Here is an 18,921-nt window from a genome sequence, read left to right as displayed (position 1 = left end):
CTCCCTCTCTCTCCCCTCCCTCTCTCTCTCTCCCCTCCCTCTCTCTCTCCCCCTACCTCTCTCTCCCCCTCCCTCTCCCCTACCTCTCTCCCCCCCTCCCTCTCTCTCTCCCCCTCCCTCTCTCTCCCCCTCCCTCTCTCTCCCCCTCCCTCTCTCTCTCCCCCTCCCTCTCTCTCTCCCCCCCTCTTTCCCCCTCCCTCTCCCCCTCTCTCTCTCTCTCTCCCTCCCTCTCTCTTTCCCCCTCTCTCTCCCCCTCCCTCTCTCTCCCCTCCCTCTCTCTCTCTCCCCTCCCTCTCTCTCTTCCCCTCCCTCTCTCTCTCCCCCTACCTCTCTCTCCCCCTCCCTCTCTCTCTCCCCCTCCCTCTCTCTCTCCCCCTCCCTCTTTCTCTCCCCCCCTCTTTCCCCCTCCCTCTCCCCCTCTCTCTCTCTCTCCCCCTCCCTCTCTCTCTCCCCCCCTCTTTCCCCCTCCCTCTCCCCCTCTCTCTCTCTCTCCCCCTCCCTCTCTCCCCCCCTCTCTCTGAAGCAGGGATGACAGGATGTTAGATGAAAAAGTATCTCAATCAATTATACTATATACATACAGCGGGGCAAAAAAGTATTTAGTCAGCCACCAATTGTGCAAGTTCTTCCACTTAAAAATATGAGAGAGGCCTGTAATTTTCATCACAGGTATACTTCAACTATGACAGACAAAATTAGAAAAAAAATCCAGAAAATCACATTGTAGGATTTTTAATGAATTTATTTGCAAATTATGGTGGAAAATAAGTATTTGGTCACCTACAAACAAGCAAGATTTCTGGCTCTCACAGACCTGTAACTTCTTCTTTAAGAGGCTCCTCTGTCCTCCACTCGTTACCTGTATACTTTATAACAACATCTTTAAACCTCATAACATACATTTCAGCAGGACACTTTACGTCTTAATTCACTCATCATTTGTTTTTCTCCCAGACAGGGTGATGGCTCCCAGACAGGGTGATGGCTCCCAGACAGGGTGATGGCTCCCAGACAGGGTGATGGCTCCCAGACAGGGTGATGGCTCCCAAACAGGGTGATGGCTCCCAGACAGGGTGATGGCTCCCAGACAGGGTGATGGCTCCCAGACAGGGTGATGGCTCCCAGACAGGGTGATGGCTCCCAGACAGGGTGATGGCTCCCAGACAGGGTGATGGCTCCCAGACAGGGTGATGGCTCCCAGACAGGGTGATGGCTCCCAGACAGGGTGATGGCTATGTAAATCAAAACCAGTCTACTCCTTCACTACTCAAGTGATGTTTATTTAAATTAATTAAGGTCTTGTCTACTTTTAGTATCAAACCATGTATTATTCAGTGACTGCTACTGTCCTTAAACAACGTCAGACCTCTACTTTTAGTATCAAACCATGTATTATTCAGTGACTGCTACTGTCCTTAAACAACGTCAGACCTCTACTTTTGCTAAACGGCTTTAAAATGTAGTGGGACACTTTTTTTTTTCCTCTCATGAGAAATATATTAGTTTCTCACTTCACCTGGCACTCATATAAACGCAAATAAAGGTTCAATACAATAACTAGGGTAGCGTAGCCTAGTGGATAGAGCGTAGTGTTTAGAGTGTTGGACTAGTAACCGAAAGGTTGCAAGTTCATATCCCCGAGCTGACAAGGTACAAATCTGTCGTTCTGCCCCGGAACAACCCCACTGTTCCAAGGCCGTCGTTGAAAATAAGAATTTGTTCTTAACTGACTTGCCTAGTTAAATAAATTGCCTAGATAAAATAAATATAGCTACACTGCCTCCCACAGTACTCGAGGCCCCCTAGCACATCCCACTTCTGACACTAGTGTAGCAGGACAAGGAAGTGAAACCGTGTGAATGGCAAACACCCTATGCTACCATTTGGTAGATTACATTTTACATATTTAACAGATGCTCTTATCCAGAGCGACTTGGAGGAGAAATTAGGGTTTAAGTGCCTTGCTCAGATGTTTTTTTCAACTAGTCTGCTGGGGGATCTGAACCAGCGACCTTTCAGTGACTGGCCCAAAGCTTTTAACCGGGGTTTGAGTCCCATTCAGGATACCCACTACATTGGTGTCGGGGTGTTGCAAATGTAACAGTATAAGTTTAGACCGTCCCCTCGCCCATACCCGGGCGCGAACCAAGGGACCTTCTGCACACATCAACAACAGTCACCCACGAAGCATCGTTACCCATCGCTCCACAAAAGCCGCGGCCCTTGCAGAGCAAAGGGGAACTACTACTTCAAGGGCTCAGAGCGAGTGACGTCACCGATTGAAACGCTATTTAGCGCGCACCGCTAACTAAGCTAGCCGTTTCACATCCGTTACACAAAGCATAATTGAAAGTGGTTCCCAGCCGAGTTTTTAGTCAGTAATTAGGCTAGCATTGTCTGTCAGGTTTCTGTACTACACATGTGATGGCAGAGTTTGCAAAACAAATGTGCAGCTTATTGATACAAATCATCAAATCAAATGTATTTTATCAGCTGATGTAAGAAGGGATTTAAATCTCAAAGTGTTGTACAGAAACCCGGCCTAAAAACCCCAAACAGCAAGCAATGCAGGTGTAGAAGCACGATATCATTCATGATATCATTCTGACAGGTTGGCCTACGTTGCAGTCCACATTTAATTGGGAAGTTTTTTTGGGGGAAAAAACGTTTAAAAGGACTGTTTCATCACGAATCCCAGATGTTATAAGAGCCGTTAGGCTTTATATCTTAACTTAGAAGTGTTTACTTCAGGTTGACGACTAGCATCCATTGAGTTGCAATATATGTCATGTCTAAATCAACCTAAAATATCTACAGAATTAGTTTTTTTAGCGAAACAATTCGACAGGAAGGACACAGCTACATTTGTCCCTTTTTACTGTTTGTGATGAACAAGCAGCAGATGAGGAGATTTAGCAGAAATTATATAGTTATACCTGCAGAATGTACTCGTGTCATGAGCAGTCCATCATAAATGCGCTCAGACTCCGTGACCTGGTGCAACGATATAGTGACATCTAGTGTTGAAAATGCTTTAACTACAAGACATGATGGCTACGAGATACGGATATAAGGTTTCTGTATCCCAATTTGCCCAAGCAACAAAACAACAACAACAAAAAACGACGGATATTTCTGCAACATTTAGTTTAGTTTTTGTTACGTAGCTGAAGCTCCGCTTCCGCCTTGTCACGTTACTGATGTAATCTTAATCTTGTACACAAAGCTGTTCCGATTTATTACATTCTCTCAGTAGGCTATAAAAAGCATTAGCGCTATTCCCTACAAACTTCATGTTGTACACAAGCCTCTTGTGGACAGATATACCTAAACATAACAGCTGACCAATTATGCGCGACTTGAATTGTGGATTAACCACATGATCCATATCGATGTTGATTTGAGATGATACACGACAGGACAACTCCATAACGTGTCTATGAACTTTAACCTCTTTATTAGACATGACATAACACAGGTTACATAGTGGTTATAACCTCCTTACTTATACAAATACAAGCCTTATTCAGACATTTTAAGACTTTGCACGATCCTTGCCAACTTGTTTGTAAATATTCTGTAAATATTTGTTAGCTTTTTTTTTCTTCTGTTGTTGCTGTGTTATTTAAAAAACTTGAGGACATTAAAGTGTTCTGAATCTGAGTGTTACCGTGTTGAAATGTCCCGTTAGTTGTTTTTTTTCTGTCGTTGGATTTATAATAATGGACCAACCCAGGACCCGTAGACCGACTGGACGGCCACAGACGAGACAAGTCGCCTTCACATCGGGATAATAACCCTTATCTTCTACACCAGTCTAAACATGTCAGTGACCAAAGCCAGACATAATCATTTACTCTTAACTATAACTATCACTGCATAACTGCAGTCACAGGAGTTGAACACGGACAACTTTTTTTTTCTTCCCCAAAGTGTTTCGGCCTGGATTCAGTGCACATGTTTCAAAACTATGAAAACAAAACTGTCAAGCACTCGACTTTGTTTTCCTAGTTTCCAGTCAACGCGTGTGGAGCGTTTCTCAGGAAAATGTTGAGCAACATCATAGAAAGAAACCAAGTGATTTATTTTAACATATTCCCACAACGTAAGGCCGCAAAGTCAAAATTGTTTCGGGTTTTAAAATTAAATTTTAACCTTTTTTTTTAAACTAGGCAAGTCAGTTAAATACAAATTCTTATTTTCAATGACGGCCTAGGAACAGTGGGGTTAACTGCCTGTTCAGGGGCAGAAGGACCTTGACCTTGTCAGCTCAGGGATATGAACTTGCAACCTTCCGGTTACTAGTCCAACGCTTTTCTGATTGGAAGAATGTAGAATGGTCTTAATATACTGGTCCTTACAGAAAACAAGGAAGAATGTAGAATGGTCTTAATATACTGGTCCTTATAGAAAACAAGGAAGAATGTAGAATGGTCGAACTCCTTATAGAAAACAAGGAAGAATGTAGAATGGTCGAACTCCTTATAGAAAACAAGGAAGAATGTAGTAGAATGGTCGAACTCCTTATAGAAAACAAGGAAGAATGTAGAATGGTCGAACTCCTTATAGAAAACAAGGAAGAATGTAGAATGGTCGAACTCCTTATAGAAAACCACAAAATATCTTTTCATTTCTTTACATGGATGCTCAACACCAAAAGTACAGTTCATGTGAATATATTTGTTGAGTTTCTTCAGGTAATGATTCACAGGGAAGTGATGCTTATGAATCATTCTGAAAAGAGACCTTTGACCTTGTTAACAAGCAGGTGTTTGTGTTGGTAATAACCAAACCTCTTCTTCAAACAGATATTATTGACAAATGTATCCCAGTAAATTGTGGCATAAGGAATAGATAGATAGAACATCCCTTTGAAATAAAGAATGTATAAATCCCATGTATAAATATTGTTTTGAGGGAGCAAGGAGAAATGAGAAAACACAGGTTTCCTACTGGAGAGTATCTAAGAGAGAGTATCTGAAGAAGCTGAGGCCTGGTTACGCCTCTAAACCGCAGGTTTAGCGCAATTTATCTTTAAGTATTTTTCAAATTAGGGAAATCAACAACAAAAAATGGAGACAACCGTATGATTTTTTTTGTGGCTGTGATAACTAGTAACGACCGTCCACATCCCAAAACCTGTTCCTGGTCTTACGTCCGGACCAAGATCTCTTCCTGGTCTGACGTAATGACGTGCGTGGAGCAAGACTGGTCAGACAAACTACCTATTATTCGAAAGTCTCTACTGTTATTATTGTCAACAAATCTCTTTGTGATCATTTTACACAATCCCAACGTTGGCGAAGGATATTCACGGTAGTCAACTTGTTTTGGGGAAAGTTATATACGAGTTTGTGTAGGTAAAAGTCGCACGACACTGGCTGCCGGTCGGTTCCTATGCGATAGGGACATGTTGTTATCCATTGTTTTGGACTTGTAGCGCTTGTTGTCTTCGTTCCCACACTAGAATAGTGTCTCTCTCTCTCTCTCTCTGCGATGGCCGAGGCGAGGAGAGTGGAGGACGAACAGCAGGAGAGTTTGAGAGGGGAACCGAGGGAACCTGTCGGAAGAAGACAGCCTCCACGACCGACCAACTCATCTGGAGGTAACATCTCACCAAACAACAATCCCACAGAATAGTTTATGTGCTATGTTTTTCGTTTTAAAGTACATTGTCAGTGTGATGGATGTCTTGCATCATAAGAAAATGATACAATCAGTGTAGTGTTATGTTTTATATATATATATATATATATATATATAAAAAATAAAACAAATACGTGTGAGAGGTAGTGAAAAATAACAATTAAAATGACGTCATTTCCCGCACCGTTTGTACCAACATATATTTTTTGGGTAATTTTTATTTAACTTTTATTTAACCAGGAAAAGCCCATTGAGACCCAGAGTGTCTTTTTTCAAGGGAGACCTGACCAAGAAGGCAGCAACAATCAATACGTTACAGAATTAAAACGTACAACAATACAATACAACATGATCCAGCCTAAACAATCAAATACAATTACACTCCTCTGTAACAGAGTCTACATCAATATTTTTAAATTGCATTCAGTGGCACTAACATATCTAGATGAAGTAGGGATTGTAGACTATTCCATTCAGTAGCACTAACATATCTAGATGAAGCAGGGATTGTAGACTATTCCATTCAGAGGCACTAACATATCTAGATGAAGCAGGGATTGTAGACTATTCCATTCAGTATCACTAACATATCTAGATGAAGCAGGGATTGTAGACTATTCCATTCAGAGGCACTAACATATCTAGATGAAGCAGGGATTGTAGACTATTCCATGCCTCTGGTGCACAAGACCAGAAGGCAATCTTGCCTAATGATGTAGCTATTGACCATATCATTCTATGTACTATAGTTCTATATCATTAATGAATATGCATAAAATTCATCAACCAATTGCAACGTCTGCCTATTTTCCACAATAAAATGTGTATATTTTTAACACCCTGAATCACCAAGTTAGTAGTGCTGAGCGATTAGTGGCTTTTTTTGAGGTCGGTTCGATTATGAATGGAATTAACTCCTTCAGGGGTTTAGAATTAGTGCATTATTCATAAACGTGTAAGAGTTCGTTGTGCTTCTACACCTGCATAGCCTGGTTCCTCTCTAGGTTTCTTCCTAGGTTCTGGCCTTTCTATGGAGTTTTTCCTAGCCACCCCTCAGAGCCTGGTTCCTCTCTAGGTTTCTTCCTAGGTTCTGGCCTTTCTAGGGAGTTTTTCCTAGCCACCGTGCTTCTACACCTGCATTGCTTGCTGTTTGGGGTTTTTAGGCTGGGTTTCTGTACAGCACTTTGAGATATCAGCTGATGTACGAAGGGCTATATAAATACATTTGATTTGATTACAAACAAAAAACAATCACAGGTTTTGATTATGTTGAATGCTGTAATACAGAATAAAACAATGAATAAACGTCAAATGATGATATTGACCGACTATTTCTGCCAATCACTTATTAGCCATTGACATTACTATAATACACATTTTCAGTTCTGAATATTACATTCATTTTATTTGATGACTTTATTATCTCATTCCAAGTTATCATCTCAGCCCTATAGAGCTGCTGTCTGACAACAACAACAAAAAAATCACGATTTTAGTCGTTCTTCGAAGTAAATAAGGCTTTATGACTGCTGAATACCAAACTATCAAATCACTTGTGTTTTCAGGTAGAGATACCTTGAGAAGCATCAGCTGCTCTCCATATCCCCTTCATGGTCATTGTAGTTAATTACTGTGTTTTCCGCACTAAAATATGTAGAGTATTAGCTTGTTGTAAACTACAACTCCCTACTACATCGTACAGTTCCGTCTGGATCTGATTTATCTCTAGAGAAACTACAACTCCCTACTACACCGTACAGTTCCGTCTGGATCTGATTTATCTCTAGAGAAACTACAACTCCCTACTACATCGTACAGTTCCGTCTGGATCTGATTTATCTCTAGAGAAACTACAACTCCCTACTACATCGTACAGTTCCGTCTGGATCTGATTTATCTCTAGAGAAACTACAACTCCCTACTACATCGTACAGTTCCGTCTGGATCTGATTTATCTCTAGAGAAACTACAACTCCCTACTACATCGTACAGTTCCGTCTGGATCTGATTTATCTCTAGAGAAACTACAACTCCCTACTACATCGTACAGTTCCGTCTGGATCTGATTTATCTCTAGAGAAACTACAACTCCCTACTACATCGTACAGTTCCGTCTGGATCTGATTTATCTCTAGAGAAACTACAACTCCCTACTACATCGTACAGTTCCGTCTGGATCTGATTTATCTCTAGAGAAACTACAACTCCCTACTACATCGTACAGTTCCGTCTGGATCTGATTTATCTCTAGAGAAACTACAACTCCCTACTACATCGTACAGTTCCGTCTGGATCTGATTTATCTCTAGGGAAACTACAACTCCCTACTACATCGTACAGTTCCGTCTGGATCTGATTTATCTCTAGGGAAACTACAACTCCCTACTACATCGTACAGTTCCGTCTGGATCTGATTTATCTCTAGGGAAACTACAACTCCCTACTACATCGTACAGTTCCGTCTGGATCTGATTTATCTCTAGGGAAACTACAACTCCCTACTACATCGTACAGTTCCGTCTGGATCTGATTTATCTCTAGGGAAACTACAACTCCCTACTACATCGTACAGTTCCGTCTGGATCTGATTTATCTCTAGGGAAACTACAACTCCCTACTACATCGTACAGTTCCGTCTGGATCTGATTTATCTCTAGGGAAACTACAACTCCCTACTACATCGTACAGTTCCGTCTGGATCTGATTTATCTCTAGAGAAACTACAACTCCCTACTACACCGTACAGTTCCGTCTGGATCTGATTTATCTCTAGAGAAACTACAACTCCCTACTACATCGTACAGTTCCGTCTGGATCTGATTTATCTCTAGGGAAACTACAACTCCCTACTACATCGTACAGTTCCGTCTGGATCTGATTTATCTCTAGGGAAACTGCAATGTGCACGTTGAGCTCACAGGAAGAAAATGAAAAAAACCGTAACGAAATGGAATTCAAATAATTGAACCTACCTCTGTCAATTATTTATTTAAAAAAACGAAAAATAACCAACATTTCGGGTTAATCGCTCGGCACTACAAGTTAGGCATACCTCATTTCTAAATATGCTATCATCGCTGTCAATCGTGAATGATAATTATTCACGTTCTAACGGTGAAACGTCCAAACCTCACCTGCATGCCAAATCATTTGATTGGATCTCCATCCGTTTCCTGGGAATATGTATTTGATCTTGTTGAATTACTGTTTCGTGAGCCAGGGCCGGCGTCAGGACGAATCAGTTGGCCGGGCATTTGTGACGTCCGTAGTCACATTTGATCACGGGACTTCCTGTGCGCATGCGCTAGCACAGTAGTTTTTATGGGTTTTAACACCAAAGAGTTTTCACCACTTCCGAATTCGTGAGAGATGACTTTCCAACCCCCATTCATCGCTCCATTCATCGCAAGCGAACAACAGCCTATCCCAGGCCCTCTGTTTCCCCCAACAGCCTATCCCAGGCCCTCTGTTTCCCCCAACAGCCTATCCCAGGCCCTCTGTTTCCCCCAACAGCCTATCCCAGGCCCTCTGTTTCCCACAACAGCCTATCCCAGGCCCTCTGTTTCCCCCAACAGCCTATCCCAGGCCCTCTGTTTCCCACAACAGCCTATCCCAGGCCCTCCGTTTCCCCCAACAGCCTATCCCAGGCCCTCTGTTTCCCCCAACAGCCTATCCCAGGCCCTCCGTTTCCCCCAACAGCCTATCCCAGGCCCTCTGTTTCCCCCAACAGCCTATCCCAGGCCCTCTGTTTCCCCCAACAGCCTATCCCAGGCCCTCTGTTTCCCCCAACAGCCTATCCCAGGCCCTCCGTTTCCCCCAACAGCCTATCCCAGGCCTCTGAGTTTCCCCCAACAGCCTATCCCAGGCCCTCCGTTTCGTCCAACAGTGACCCCTGGGGACAGAAAAGACAGCTGTTTTTGCGCAAGGGGAAAATGGTTTCCACTGGATTCATGTGACCGACCGGCTCGATTCGGTCTTACGTAGCAAAATTAGAAATGGTATTTTACAGTAAAAGTATAAAATAGTCAAATAAAATAAAAGTAGAGACTCAGAGCTAGTAAAATGGTATATCATACACTGCAGTTGAGGAACAATGGGGAAAGTAGTTCTGCTTGTAAAATTGCTAAACTTGTAACCCCACTTTTTGAGAAAATGGCCCGTGAATGTTTTGGTACACCTACTGGAGAGCTCTTCTTTGTCTACACCCATTCAGCATTGTTCACACCCTCTGAAGCTTTAGCCCCACCCATTCAGCATTGTTCACACCCTCTTAAGCGTTAGCCCCACCCATTCAGCACTGTTCACACCCTCTGAAGCTTTAGCCCCACCCATTCAGCATTGTTCACACCCTCTTAAGCTTTAGCCCCACCCATTCAGCACTGTTCACACCCTCTGAAGCTTTAGCCCCACCCATTCAGCATTGTTCACACCCTCTGAAGCTTTAGCCCCACCCATTCAGCATTGTTCACACCCTCTGAAGCTTTAGCCCCACCCATTCAGCATTGTTCACACCCTCTGAAGCTTTAGCCCCACCCACCTCTTTTAAGGATTCACATGTGAGGCCATGTACTAAACAGAGTGAGTAGTGTAGTAAACAACCAAAGATTTCAAGACTAAAAGCTGGTTTAAACTACGTCTGTTGACAGTTGCAGCAGTGACATCACAAACATTCTATTGTCGTCCGACAACAAACTTGTCGTTGTTGTTATGAGAAAGTATAAACACATGACATCAGCAGCCTGGTGGTCCAGTACAGCATAACTAGTGTATTTTAACACCAATAAATTCACCTGTTTTAAAAATTTAATTCAGTATTTGTCTTTCTAGCAAATCAGGCAACTAAAAGCAACATTCATCTTTTTTTTTTGTGTGTGTGATTTTTAACCCCCTTTTTCTCCGCAATTTTGTGATTATGATCTTGTCTCATCGCTGCAACTCCCCAACGGGCTCGGGAGAGGCGAAGGTCGAGTCCCCCGAAACACGACCCGCCAAACCGCACTCCTTAAACACCCTCCCCGCTTAACCCGGGAAGCCAGACGCACCAACGTGTCGGAGAAAACACTGTTCAACTGGCGACCTGCAGCCTTCTTGTGTGTTCTCTTTTCGACTCCCTCTGCATGTTTCAAATTCCAGAATTTACTCCGTCTCTTTAGCTATCATGCTCTAATTCCACTGATTTCAAACCTCGGTCCTCCAGGAAGTGGAGAGCAACACTGATGCAGTTCTACTACGTGATATCTTTATAAAAAAAATCTGTGTTAGAATGGATTACCTTTCACATACTGAGCAGCTCATATTACAGACAGAAACATTCTATATGGCAGACCAATCGGAACTCATCTCTCGGCATGTCCAGCCCACTCATTATCTCAGCCAATCATGGCTAGCGGAAAGGTTCCTGTCTTTTTCCTTGGCTTAACCAACAAGGCTCGTAATTTAACCATTTTATCCGTAATTACAGATGCATTCAGGTTTTACGAAGGGCATATGACAGTTTGCTTGTTCCGGAAGGCATTTCTGCAACAAAAAATAATAATTCATTTTCGATATAAAATAATAAACGTTTACATTCAAAGCCTCTCCTGTGAAGTAGTGACCAGCGACATACGCCTAGTTTCCTGAAACGAGTCACATATGGGATCGTCAGATCAAGCTCACGTTCACATCGAGGCGATTATCGACACCAGGAGAGTGTTTTTAATACTGTGAGGAACTATTATAATTTATAATGGATGTTAAAACAGCTACTACTAACTATAGATACTGTCTACTGTCTGAGAGGCTGGTATTGTTTTAGTCTAACTATAGATACTGTCTTAGAGGCTGGTATTGTTTTAGTCTCTAACTATAGATACTGTCTGAGAGGCTGGTATTGTTTTAGTCTAACTATAGATACTGTCTGAGAGGCTGGTATTGTTTTAGTCTCTAACTATAGATACTGTCTGAGAGGCTGGTATTGTTTTAGTCTCTGACTATAGATACTGTCTGAGAGGCTGGTATTGTTTTAGTCTCTGACTATAGATACTGTCTGAGAGGCTGGTATTGTTTTAGTCTCTGACTATAGATACTGTCTGAGAGGCTGGTATTGTTTTAGTCTCTAACTATAGATACTGTCTGAGAGGCTGGTATTGTTTTAGTCTCTAACTATAGATACTGTCTGAGAGGCTGGTATTGTTTTAGTCTCTAACTATAGATACTGTCTGAGAGGCTGGTATTGTTTTAGTCTCTAACTATAGATACTGTCTGAGAGGCTGGTATTGTTTTAGTCTCTAACTATAGATACTGTCTGAGAGGCTGGTATTGTTTTAGTCTCTAACTATAGATACTGTCTGAGAGGCTGGTATTGTTTTAGTCTAACTATAGATACTGTCTGAGAGGCTGGTATTGTTTTAGTCTCTAACTATAGATACTGTCTGAGAGGCTGGTATTGTTTTAGTCTCTAACTATAGATACTGTCTGAGAGGCTGGTATTGTTTTAGTCTCTAACTATAGATACTGTCTGAGAGGCTGGTATTGTTTTAGTCTCTGACTATAGATACTGTCTGAGAGGCTGGTATTGTTTTAGTCTCTGACTATAGATACTGTCTGAGAGGCTGGTATTGTTTTAGTCTAACTATAGATACTGTCTGAGAGGCTGGTATTGTTTTAGTCTCTAACTATAGATACTGTCTGAGAGGCTGGTATTGTTTTAGTCTCTAACTATAGATACTGTCTGAGAGGCTGGTATTGTTTTAGTCTATTCCCAATATAGAGCCATTTATGGGTTGCTTTTTGAGATACAATCACAGTTAACAGGCAGCAGTAAGGAGTCGTTTAGCCTTGCTATCCCCTATAATGCATTATAACCTGTACATTGATAAACCCCACCTGCTCTCGCTGCACCTAGAGCTGTAGTTAACAGGCAGCAGTACGGAGTTGTTTAGCCTTGCTATCCCCTATAATGCATTATAACCTGTACATTGATAAACCCCACCTGCTCTCGCTGTACCTAGAGCTGTAGTTAGCAGGCAGCAGTACGGAGTCGTTTAGCCTTGCTATCCCCTATAATGCATTATAACCTGTACGGAGTAGAGGTTCAGCTCTATAACACCCTTCATAGCAGCATTATGTTTAAGCAATAAGGCCCGAGGCGTTGTGATATATACCACAGCTAAGGGCTGCTCTTGGTCACGACGCAACGCGGAGTGCCCGTATGTATACAGTCCTTAGCCGTGGTATATTGGCCATATACCACAAACCCCTAAGGTGCCTTCTTGCTGTTATAAACTGGTTACCAATGTAATTACAACAGTAATATTTTGTCATACCAGTGGTGTACGATCTGATATACCAACGGCTGTCAGCCAATCAGCGTTCAGGCATTGAACCACCCAGTTTATTATGGTCTTGATTTGGTAATGCGTTATAACTCAATGTATATTACAGCCTTTAAGCTTCTCTACTCTCTGCGCTCGGAGCTGTAGTTAACAGGCTATATATAATAAGTTCTATTGCAGCTGGAAACATTGATGACTCCCCCAGACTGACTGGTGTTTTCTGCTGCTCAGCCCATCACAGCTACAGTCTTTATTTTAACCAGCCAATCAGCATTCAGGGATTGGCAGAGGGTTCCAATCATAATTTCCACATTCTGGAACCCCGGAGAGAGAGAGAGAGAGAGAGAGAGAGTTTCATTGGACAGCGGTGGGCTTTCCTTCTCTCCTTTGGCTCTTCAGTTTACTGAAGTGTTGGACTTCTGCTGTGATCGTTCTGTGGATGTTTGTTTTATCTGAAGCAGAGGCAAGAGGAACTTTAGATGCTGGGGGAGTTATCTATATATTTATTCTATTGGACCAGGTACGTTTGATTTGAGAATTAATTCTCCTTTTATAGAAATGAGTTGAATGAGTTTGTGTGGTGATGTCTTGACCAAGGCTTCTCTCGTTCCCTCTCTATTTCGCTCTCTCCCTTTTCTCTCTCTTCCCCTCTTCTCTCTCCCTTCCCCTCTTTTCTCTCCCTTCCTTTCTTCTCTCTCCCTTCCTTTCTTCTCTCTCCCTTCCCCTCTTCTCTCTCCCTTCCTTTCTTCTCTCTTCCTTCCCCTCTTTTCTCTTCCTTCCCGTCTTCTCTCTCCCTTCCTTTCTTCTCTCTCCCTTCCTTTCTTCTCTCTCCCTTCCTTTCTTCTCTCTCTCTTCCCCTCTTCTCTCTCCCTTCCTCTCTTCTCTGCTCTCTCTCTCTATTTCTCTCTCTCTCCACAGAGCGCTCAGAGAGGCAGAAAGACCACAGACTCAGGTGAGAGATCTGCCAGTTTTGACGGACATATTGTGTATCTCAAACAGTACCCTATTCTATCTCTAGTGCACTACTTCTGACCCGAGTGTCCCAAATGACCCCCTGTTCCCAATGGTCCCTCGTGTAAAGTAGTGCTCTATATAGGGAATAGGGCTCTGGTCTAAAGTAGTGTACTATATAGGGAATAGGGTCTATAGTAGTGTACTATATAGGGAATAGGGCTCTGATCTAAAGTAGTGCACTATATAGGGAATAGGGCTCTGGTCTATAGTAGTGTACTATATAGGGAATAGGGCCCTGGTCTAAAGTAGTGCCCTATATAGGGAATAGGGCTCTGGTCTAAAGTAGTGCACTATATAGGGAATAGGGCTCTGGTCTAAAGTAGTGCACTATATAGGGAATAGGGCCCTGGTCTAAAGTAGTGCCCTATATAGGGAATAGGGCTCTGGTCTAAAGTAGTGCACTATATAGGGAATAGGGCTCTGGTCTAAAGTAGTGCACTATATAGGGAATAGGGCTCTGGTCTATAGTAGTACCACTATATAGGGAATAGGGCTCTGGTCTATAGTAGTGCCCTATATAGGGAATAGGGCTCTGGTCTAAAGTAGTGCTCTATATAGGGAATAGGGCTCTGGTCTATAGTAGTACCACTATATAGGGAATAGGGCTCTGGTCTAAAGTAGTGTACTATATAGGGAAACGGGTGCCGTTTGGGATGCACGCTATTTTTCCTCTGCTATTACTCATCTGCCATATAAATGATGACCTTGCTTTGCACGCACACACAGGCTAGGAGCTGTTAGCATGGCTAGTGGTTTTATATGGTTGGCTGAGCAGGACTGTCGTGCTAGGAGCTGTTAGCATGGCTAGTGGTTTTATATGGTTGGCTGAGCGGGACTGTAGAACTGTCGGGCTAGGAGCTGTTAGCATGGCTTGTGGTTTTATATGGTTGGCTGAGCAGGACTGTCGTGCTAGGAGCTGTTAGCATGGCTAGTGGTTTTATATGGTTGGCTGAGCAGGACTGTCGTGCTAGGAGCTGTTAGCATGGCTTGTGGTTTTATATGGTTGGCTGAGCGGGACTGTAGAACTGTCGTGCTAGGAGCTGTTAGCATGGCTAGTGGTTTTATATGGTTGGCTGAGCAGGACTGTAGAACTGTCGTGCTAGGAGCTGTTAGCATGGCTAGTGGTTTTATATGGTTGGCTGAGCGGGACTGTAGAACTGTACAATCACCCTTCCGAACAATATTTCTGTGACGTATAAGCAGGTTAAACATTAAAGAGGAATAGAAACACTCAGCTTTAGAACACCAGCTAATTCTAAATCGCCATATTGGCATTGTTGCATCATCAGAATTTTTTTGTTGTTGCAATTCCTTGAATGTACTGAGACCGTGACCTCTGTGTACACAAATTAGCATAAATTGGCTGGTGTCAAACCATATATGGAAACAGGAAACATACAGTATTTTGAAAGGTAAGAACAACCCTTTCAAATGATATGACTTACAATAACACATCTTCCTCATGAAGCTAGAGACTTAGAGCAGATCGATACGGCCATGAACACATCTTCCTCATGAAGCTAGAGACTGAGAGCAGATCGATACGGCCATGAACACATCTTCCCCATGAAGCTGGAGACTGAGAGCAGATCGATACGGCCATAAACACATCTTCCTCATGAAGCTGGAGACTGAGAGCAGATCGATACGGCCATAAACACATCTTCCTCATGAAGCTGGAGACTGAGAGCAGATCGATACGGCCATGAACACATCTTCCTCATGAAGCTAGAGACTGAGAGCAGATCGATACGGCCATGAACACATCTTCCCCATGAAGCTGGAGACTGAGAGCAGATCGATACGGCCATGAACACATCTTCCTCATGAAGCTAGAGACTGAGAGCAGATCGATACGGCCATGAACACATCTTCCTCATGAAGCTAGAGACTGAGAGCAGATCGATACGGCCATAAACACATCTTCCTCATGAAGCTAGAGACTGAGAGCAGATCAATACGGCCATGAAAACGTCTTCCTCATGAAGCTAGAGACTGAGAGCAGATCGATACGGCCATGAACACATCTTCCCCATGAAGCTGGAGACTGAGAGCAGATCGATACGGCCATGAACACATCTTCCTCATGAAGCTAGAGACTGAGAGCAGATCGATACGGCCATGAACACATCTTCCTCATGAAGCTAGAGACTGAGAGCAGATCGATACGGCCATGAACACATCTTCCTCATGAAGCTAGAGACTGAGAGCAGATCGATACGGCCATGAACACATCTTCCTCATGAAGCTAGAGACTGAGAGCAGATCGATACGGCCATGAACACATCTTCCTCATGAAGCTGGAGACTGAGAGCAGATCGATACGGCCATAAACACATCTTCCTCATGAAGCTAGAGACTGAGAGCAGATCGATACGGCCATGAACACATCTTCCTCATGAAGCTAGAGACTGAGAGCAGAGCGATACGGCCATAAACACATCTTCCTCATGAAGCTGGAGACTGAGAGCAGATCAATACGGCCATGAAAACGTCTTCCTCATGAAGCTGGAGACTGAGAGCAGATCGATACGGCCATAAACACAACTATCCTTATTTTGAATAGTGTAACTTTTACTGTGCATTTCAAGATGGCGCTAACCATACCTCTAATAAACGCTGTTCGGGATCAAAATACCGAAAATAAAGACGTTTCTGTGTTTCGTATCAGTGGATGGAATTACATCTCTTTGCTTCGCTTTACATCCTGAAGTGTTTCCATTCCACCATTTAAAAAAATAAATATATAATAATAATCTTATTTAAAACACAGCTGGGACTACTTGTTCCTCTCTCTCTCTCTCTCAGCCGTCTCACAGCTGTTGCAGTAAGTATCCCGGTGCGGTGTTGAGGTTGGGCCGGGACTACTTTTCTGCCTCTGTGACACAACCCTGGAACTATGTGGCTCCAGCTACGGTCGGTTGGCACGGTAACAGAGGTTCCTCTGGCTGTGGATAGAAGTTTCCCCAAACTTCAGACGCTGATCTGAAATCAGTTAAGCCCAACCTGATGTTAGGCCTTAACCGTAAGATGCAAAAAAAAAAAAAACTGACCTTAGATCAGAGTTTGAAGGCAACCTCTTAACCCAGAGGTTTAGGAGATTGTTATTCAATGTCAGGAAGTATATACTGATGCATGTAAGCAAATAGTTTGGGAGGAGGGAGGGGAGGAGGAGAGGGGGGAGGAGAGGAGAGGAGAGGAGGGGGGGGTAGTAGAGGAGGGGAGGAGAGGGGGGAGGAGGGGAGTAGAGGAGAGGGGGGGAGTAGAGGAGGGGAGGGGGGAGGAGGGGAGGAGAGGGGGGAGTAGAGGAGGGGAGGGGGGAGGAGAGGGGGGAGTAGAGGAGGAGAGGGGGGAGTAGAGGAGGGGAGGGGGGAGTAGAGGAGGAGGGGGGAGGAGAGGAGAGGGGGGGAGTAGAGGAGGGGAGGGGGGGAGTAGAGGAGGGGAGGGGGGGAGTAGAGGAGGGGAGTAGGGGAAGATGGAAAGGGTATAGTAGAAGGTACAAGAAGTGAGGGAAGATCAGGAGGGGGGAAGAGAAGTAGGGGGGGAAGGAGGCAGGAGAGGGGGAAGGAGGGAAGAGCAAGAGGGAGGGAAGAGAAGTAGGGGGGGAAGGAGGGAAGAGCAGGAGGGGGGGAAGGAGGGAAGAGCAGGAGGGGGGGAAGAGAATAGGGGGGAAGGAGGGAAGAGCAGGAGGGGGGGAAGGAGGGAAGAGCAGGAGGGGGGGAAGGAGGGAAGAGCAGGAGGGGGGGAAGAGAAGTAGGGGGGGAAGGAGGGAAGAGCAGGAGGGGGGGAAGGAGGGAAGAGCAGGAGGGGGGGAAGAGAAGTAGGGGGGAAGGAGGGAAGAGCAGGAGGGGGGGAAGTAGGGGGGGAAGAGAAGTAGGGGGGGAAGGAGGGAAGAGCAGGAGGGGGGGAAGGAGGGGGAAGAGAAGTAGAGGGGAAGGAGGCAAGAGCAAGAGGGGGAAGAGAAGTAGGGGGGGAAGGAGGGAAGAGCAGGGGGGGGAGGAGGGAAGAGCAGGAGGGAGGGAAGGAGGGAAGAAGAGAAGGGGGGAAGGGCAGTAGGGGGGGAAGAGAAGGAGGGAAGGAGGGATGAGCAGAAGTGAGGGAAGAGCAGGAGGGGGGGAAGGAGGGATGAGCAGAAGTGAGGGAAGAGCAGGAGGTTCAAGTAGGGTATAGGGGGAGTTTGTTCACCCTCCCCCTCCTGTGTTAGAAGTGGCCTGCTCGCTGGGATGTGTTATGTGTGACTCATGGATCTGGACATAGTTAGCAGCTAGAAGTCAACATTGCTCTGTTCTGTATAAACCAGCAGTATACTCAGAAAGTAGAGCAGACAGGAGAGGAACAGAGACAGGAGAGGAACAGAGACAGGAGAGGAACAAAGACAGACAGGAGAGGAACAGAGACAGAACGAGACACTACAACAGACAGAGAGAGGAACAGAGACAGAGAGAGGAACAGAGACAGAACGAGAGAGAACCGCGGACTGTCCAGATAGACACTACAACAGACAGAGAGAGGCTGAAGGTACTCTACAGTTTGGGTATGTAGACTCTGTCAACGTTCAAGGTTGTTTGTGACTGTTTTGTCGGAAAGTTTCCCTCTTGAGAGGATATGAGCTTTCCGCCGTTATCCTCTGGGTTTCCTGTGAGGGAAGGAAAGAGAGTAGGAGAGAAAGCACAGGCAGAGAGAACAGCAGACAGAGAGAACAGCAGACAGTTGAACTAGACACTACATCAGACAGAGAGAATAGCAGACAGAGAGAACAGCAGACAGAGAGAACAACAGACAGTCGAACTAGACTACAGCAGACAGAGAGAACAACAGACTGATGAACTAGACACTACAACAGACAGAGAGAACAACAGACTGATGAACTAGACACTACAACAGACAGAGAGAACAACAGACTGATGAACTAGACACTACAACAGACAGAGAGAACAACAGACTG

General features: G+C 44.3%; 1 protein-coding gene across 3 annotated transcripts in view; it reads left to right on the top strand.

The window, feature by feature from the left end:
* Positions 1-5,143: 5,143 nt before the first annotated feature.
* LOC110532885 (SH3 domain-containing protein 19) overlaps positions 5,144-18,921 on the top strand; it is a 52,949-nt gene continuing 39,171 nt past the window's right edge. For 2 of the 3 annotated variants that reach the window (XM_036987096.1, XM_036987095.1), the window contains exons 1-2: positions 5,147-5,605; positions 13,881-13,914. In XM_036987096.1, the coding sequence (XP_036842991.1) occupies positions 5,497-5,605; positions 13,881-13,914 (143 nt within the window). In that variant the 5' untranslated portion in view covers positions 5,147-5,496. Of the gene's footprint in view, positions 5,606-13,880; positions 13,915-18,921 lie in introns of all 3 variants that reach the window. The other variant, XR_005053096.1, reaches the window with a different exon arrangement.

This window comes from Oncorhynchus mykiss, chromosome 9, assembly GCF_013265735.2.
Source record: "Oncorhynchus mykiss isolate Arlee chromosome 9, USDA_OmykA_1.1, whole genome shotgun sequence".
NCBI lineage: Eukaryota > Metazoa > Chordata > Actinopteri > Salmoniformes > Salmonidae > Oncorhynchus > Oncorhynchus mykiss.
This window is presented reverse-complemented; position numbering and strand designations above follow the sequence as displayed.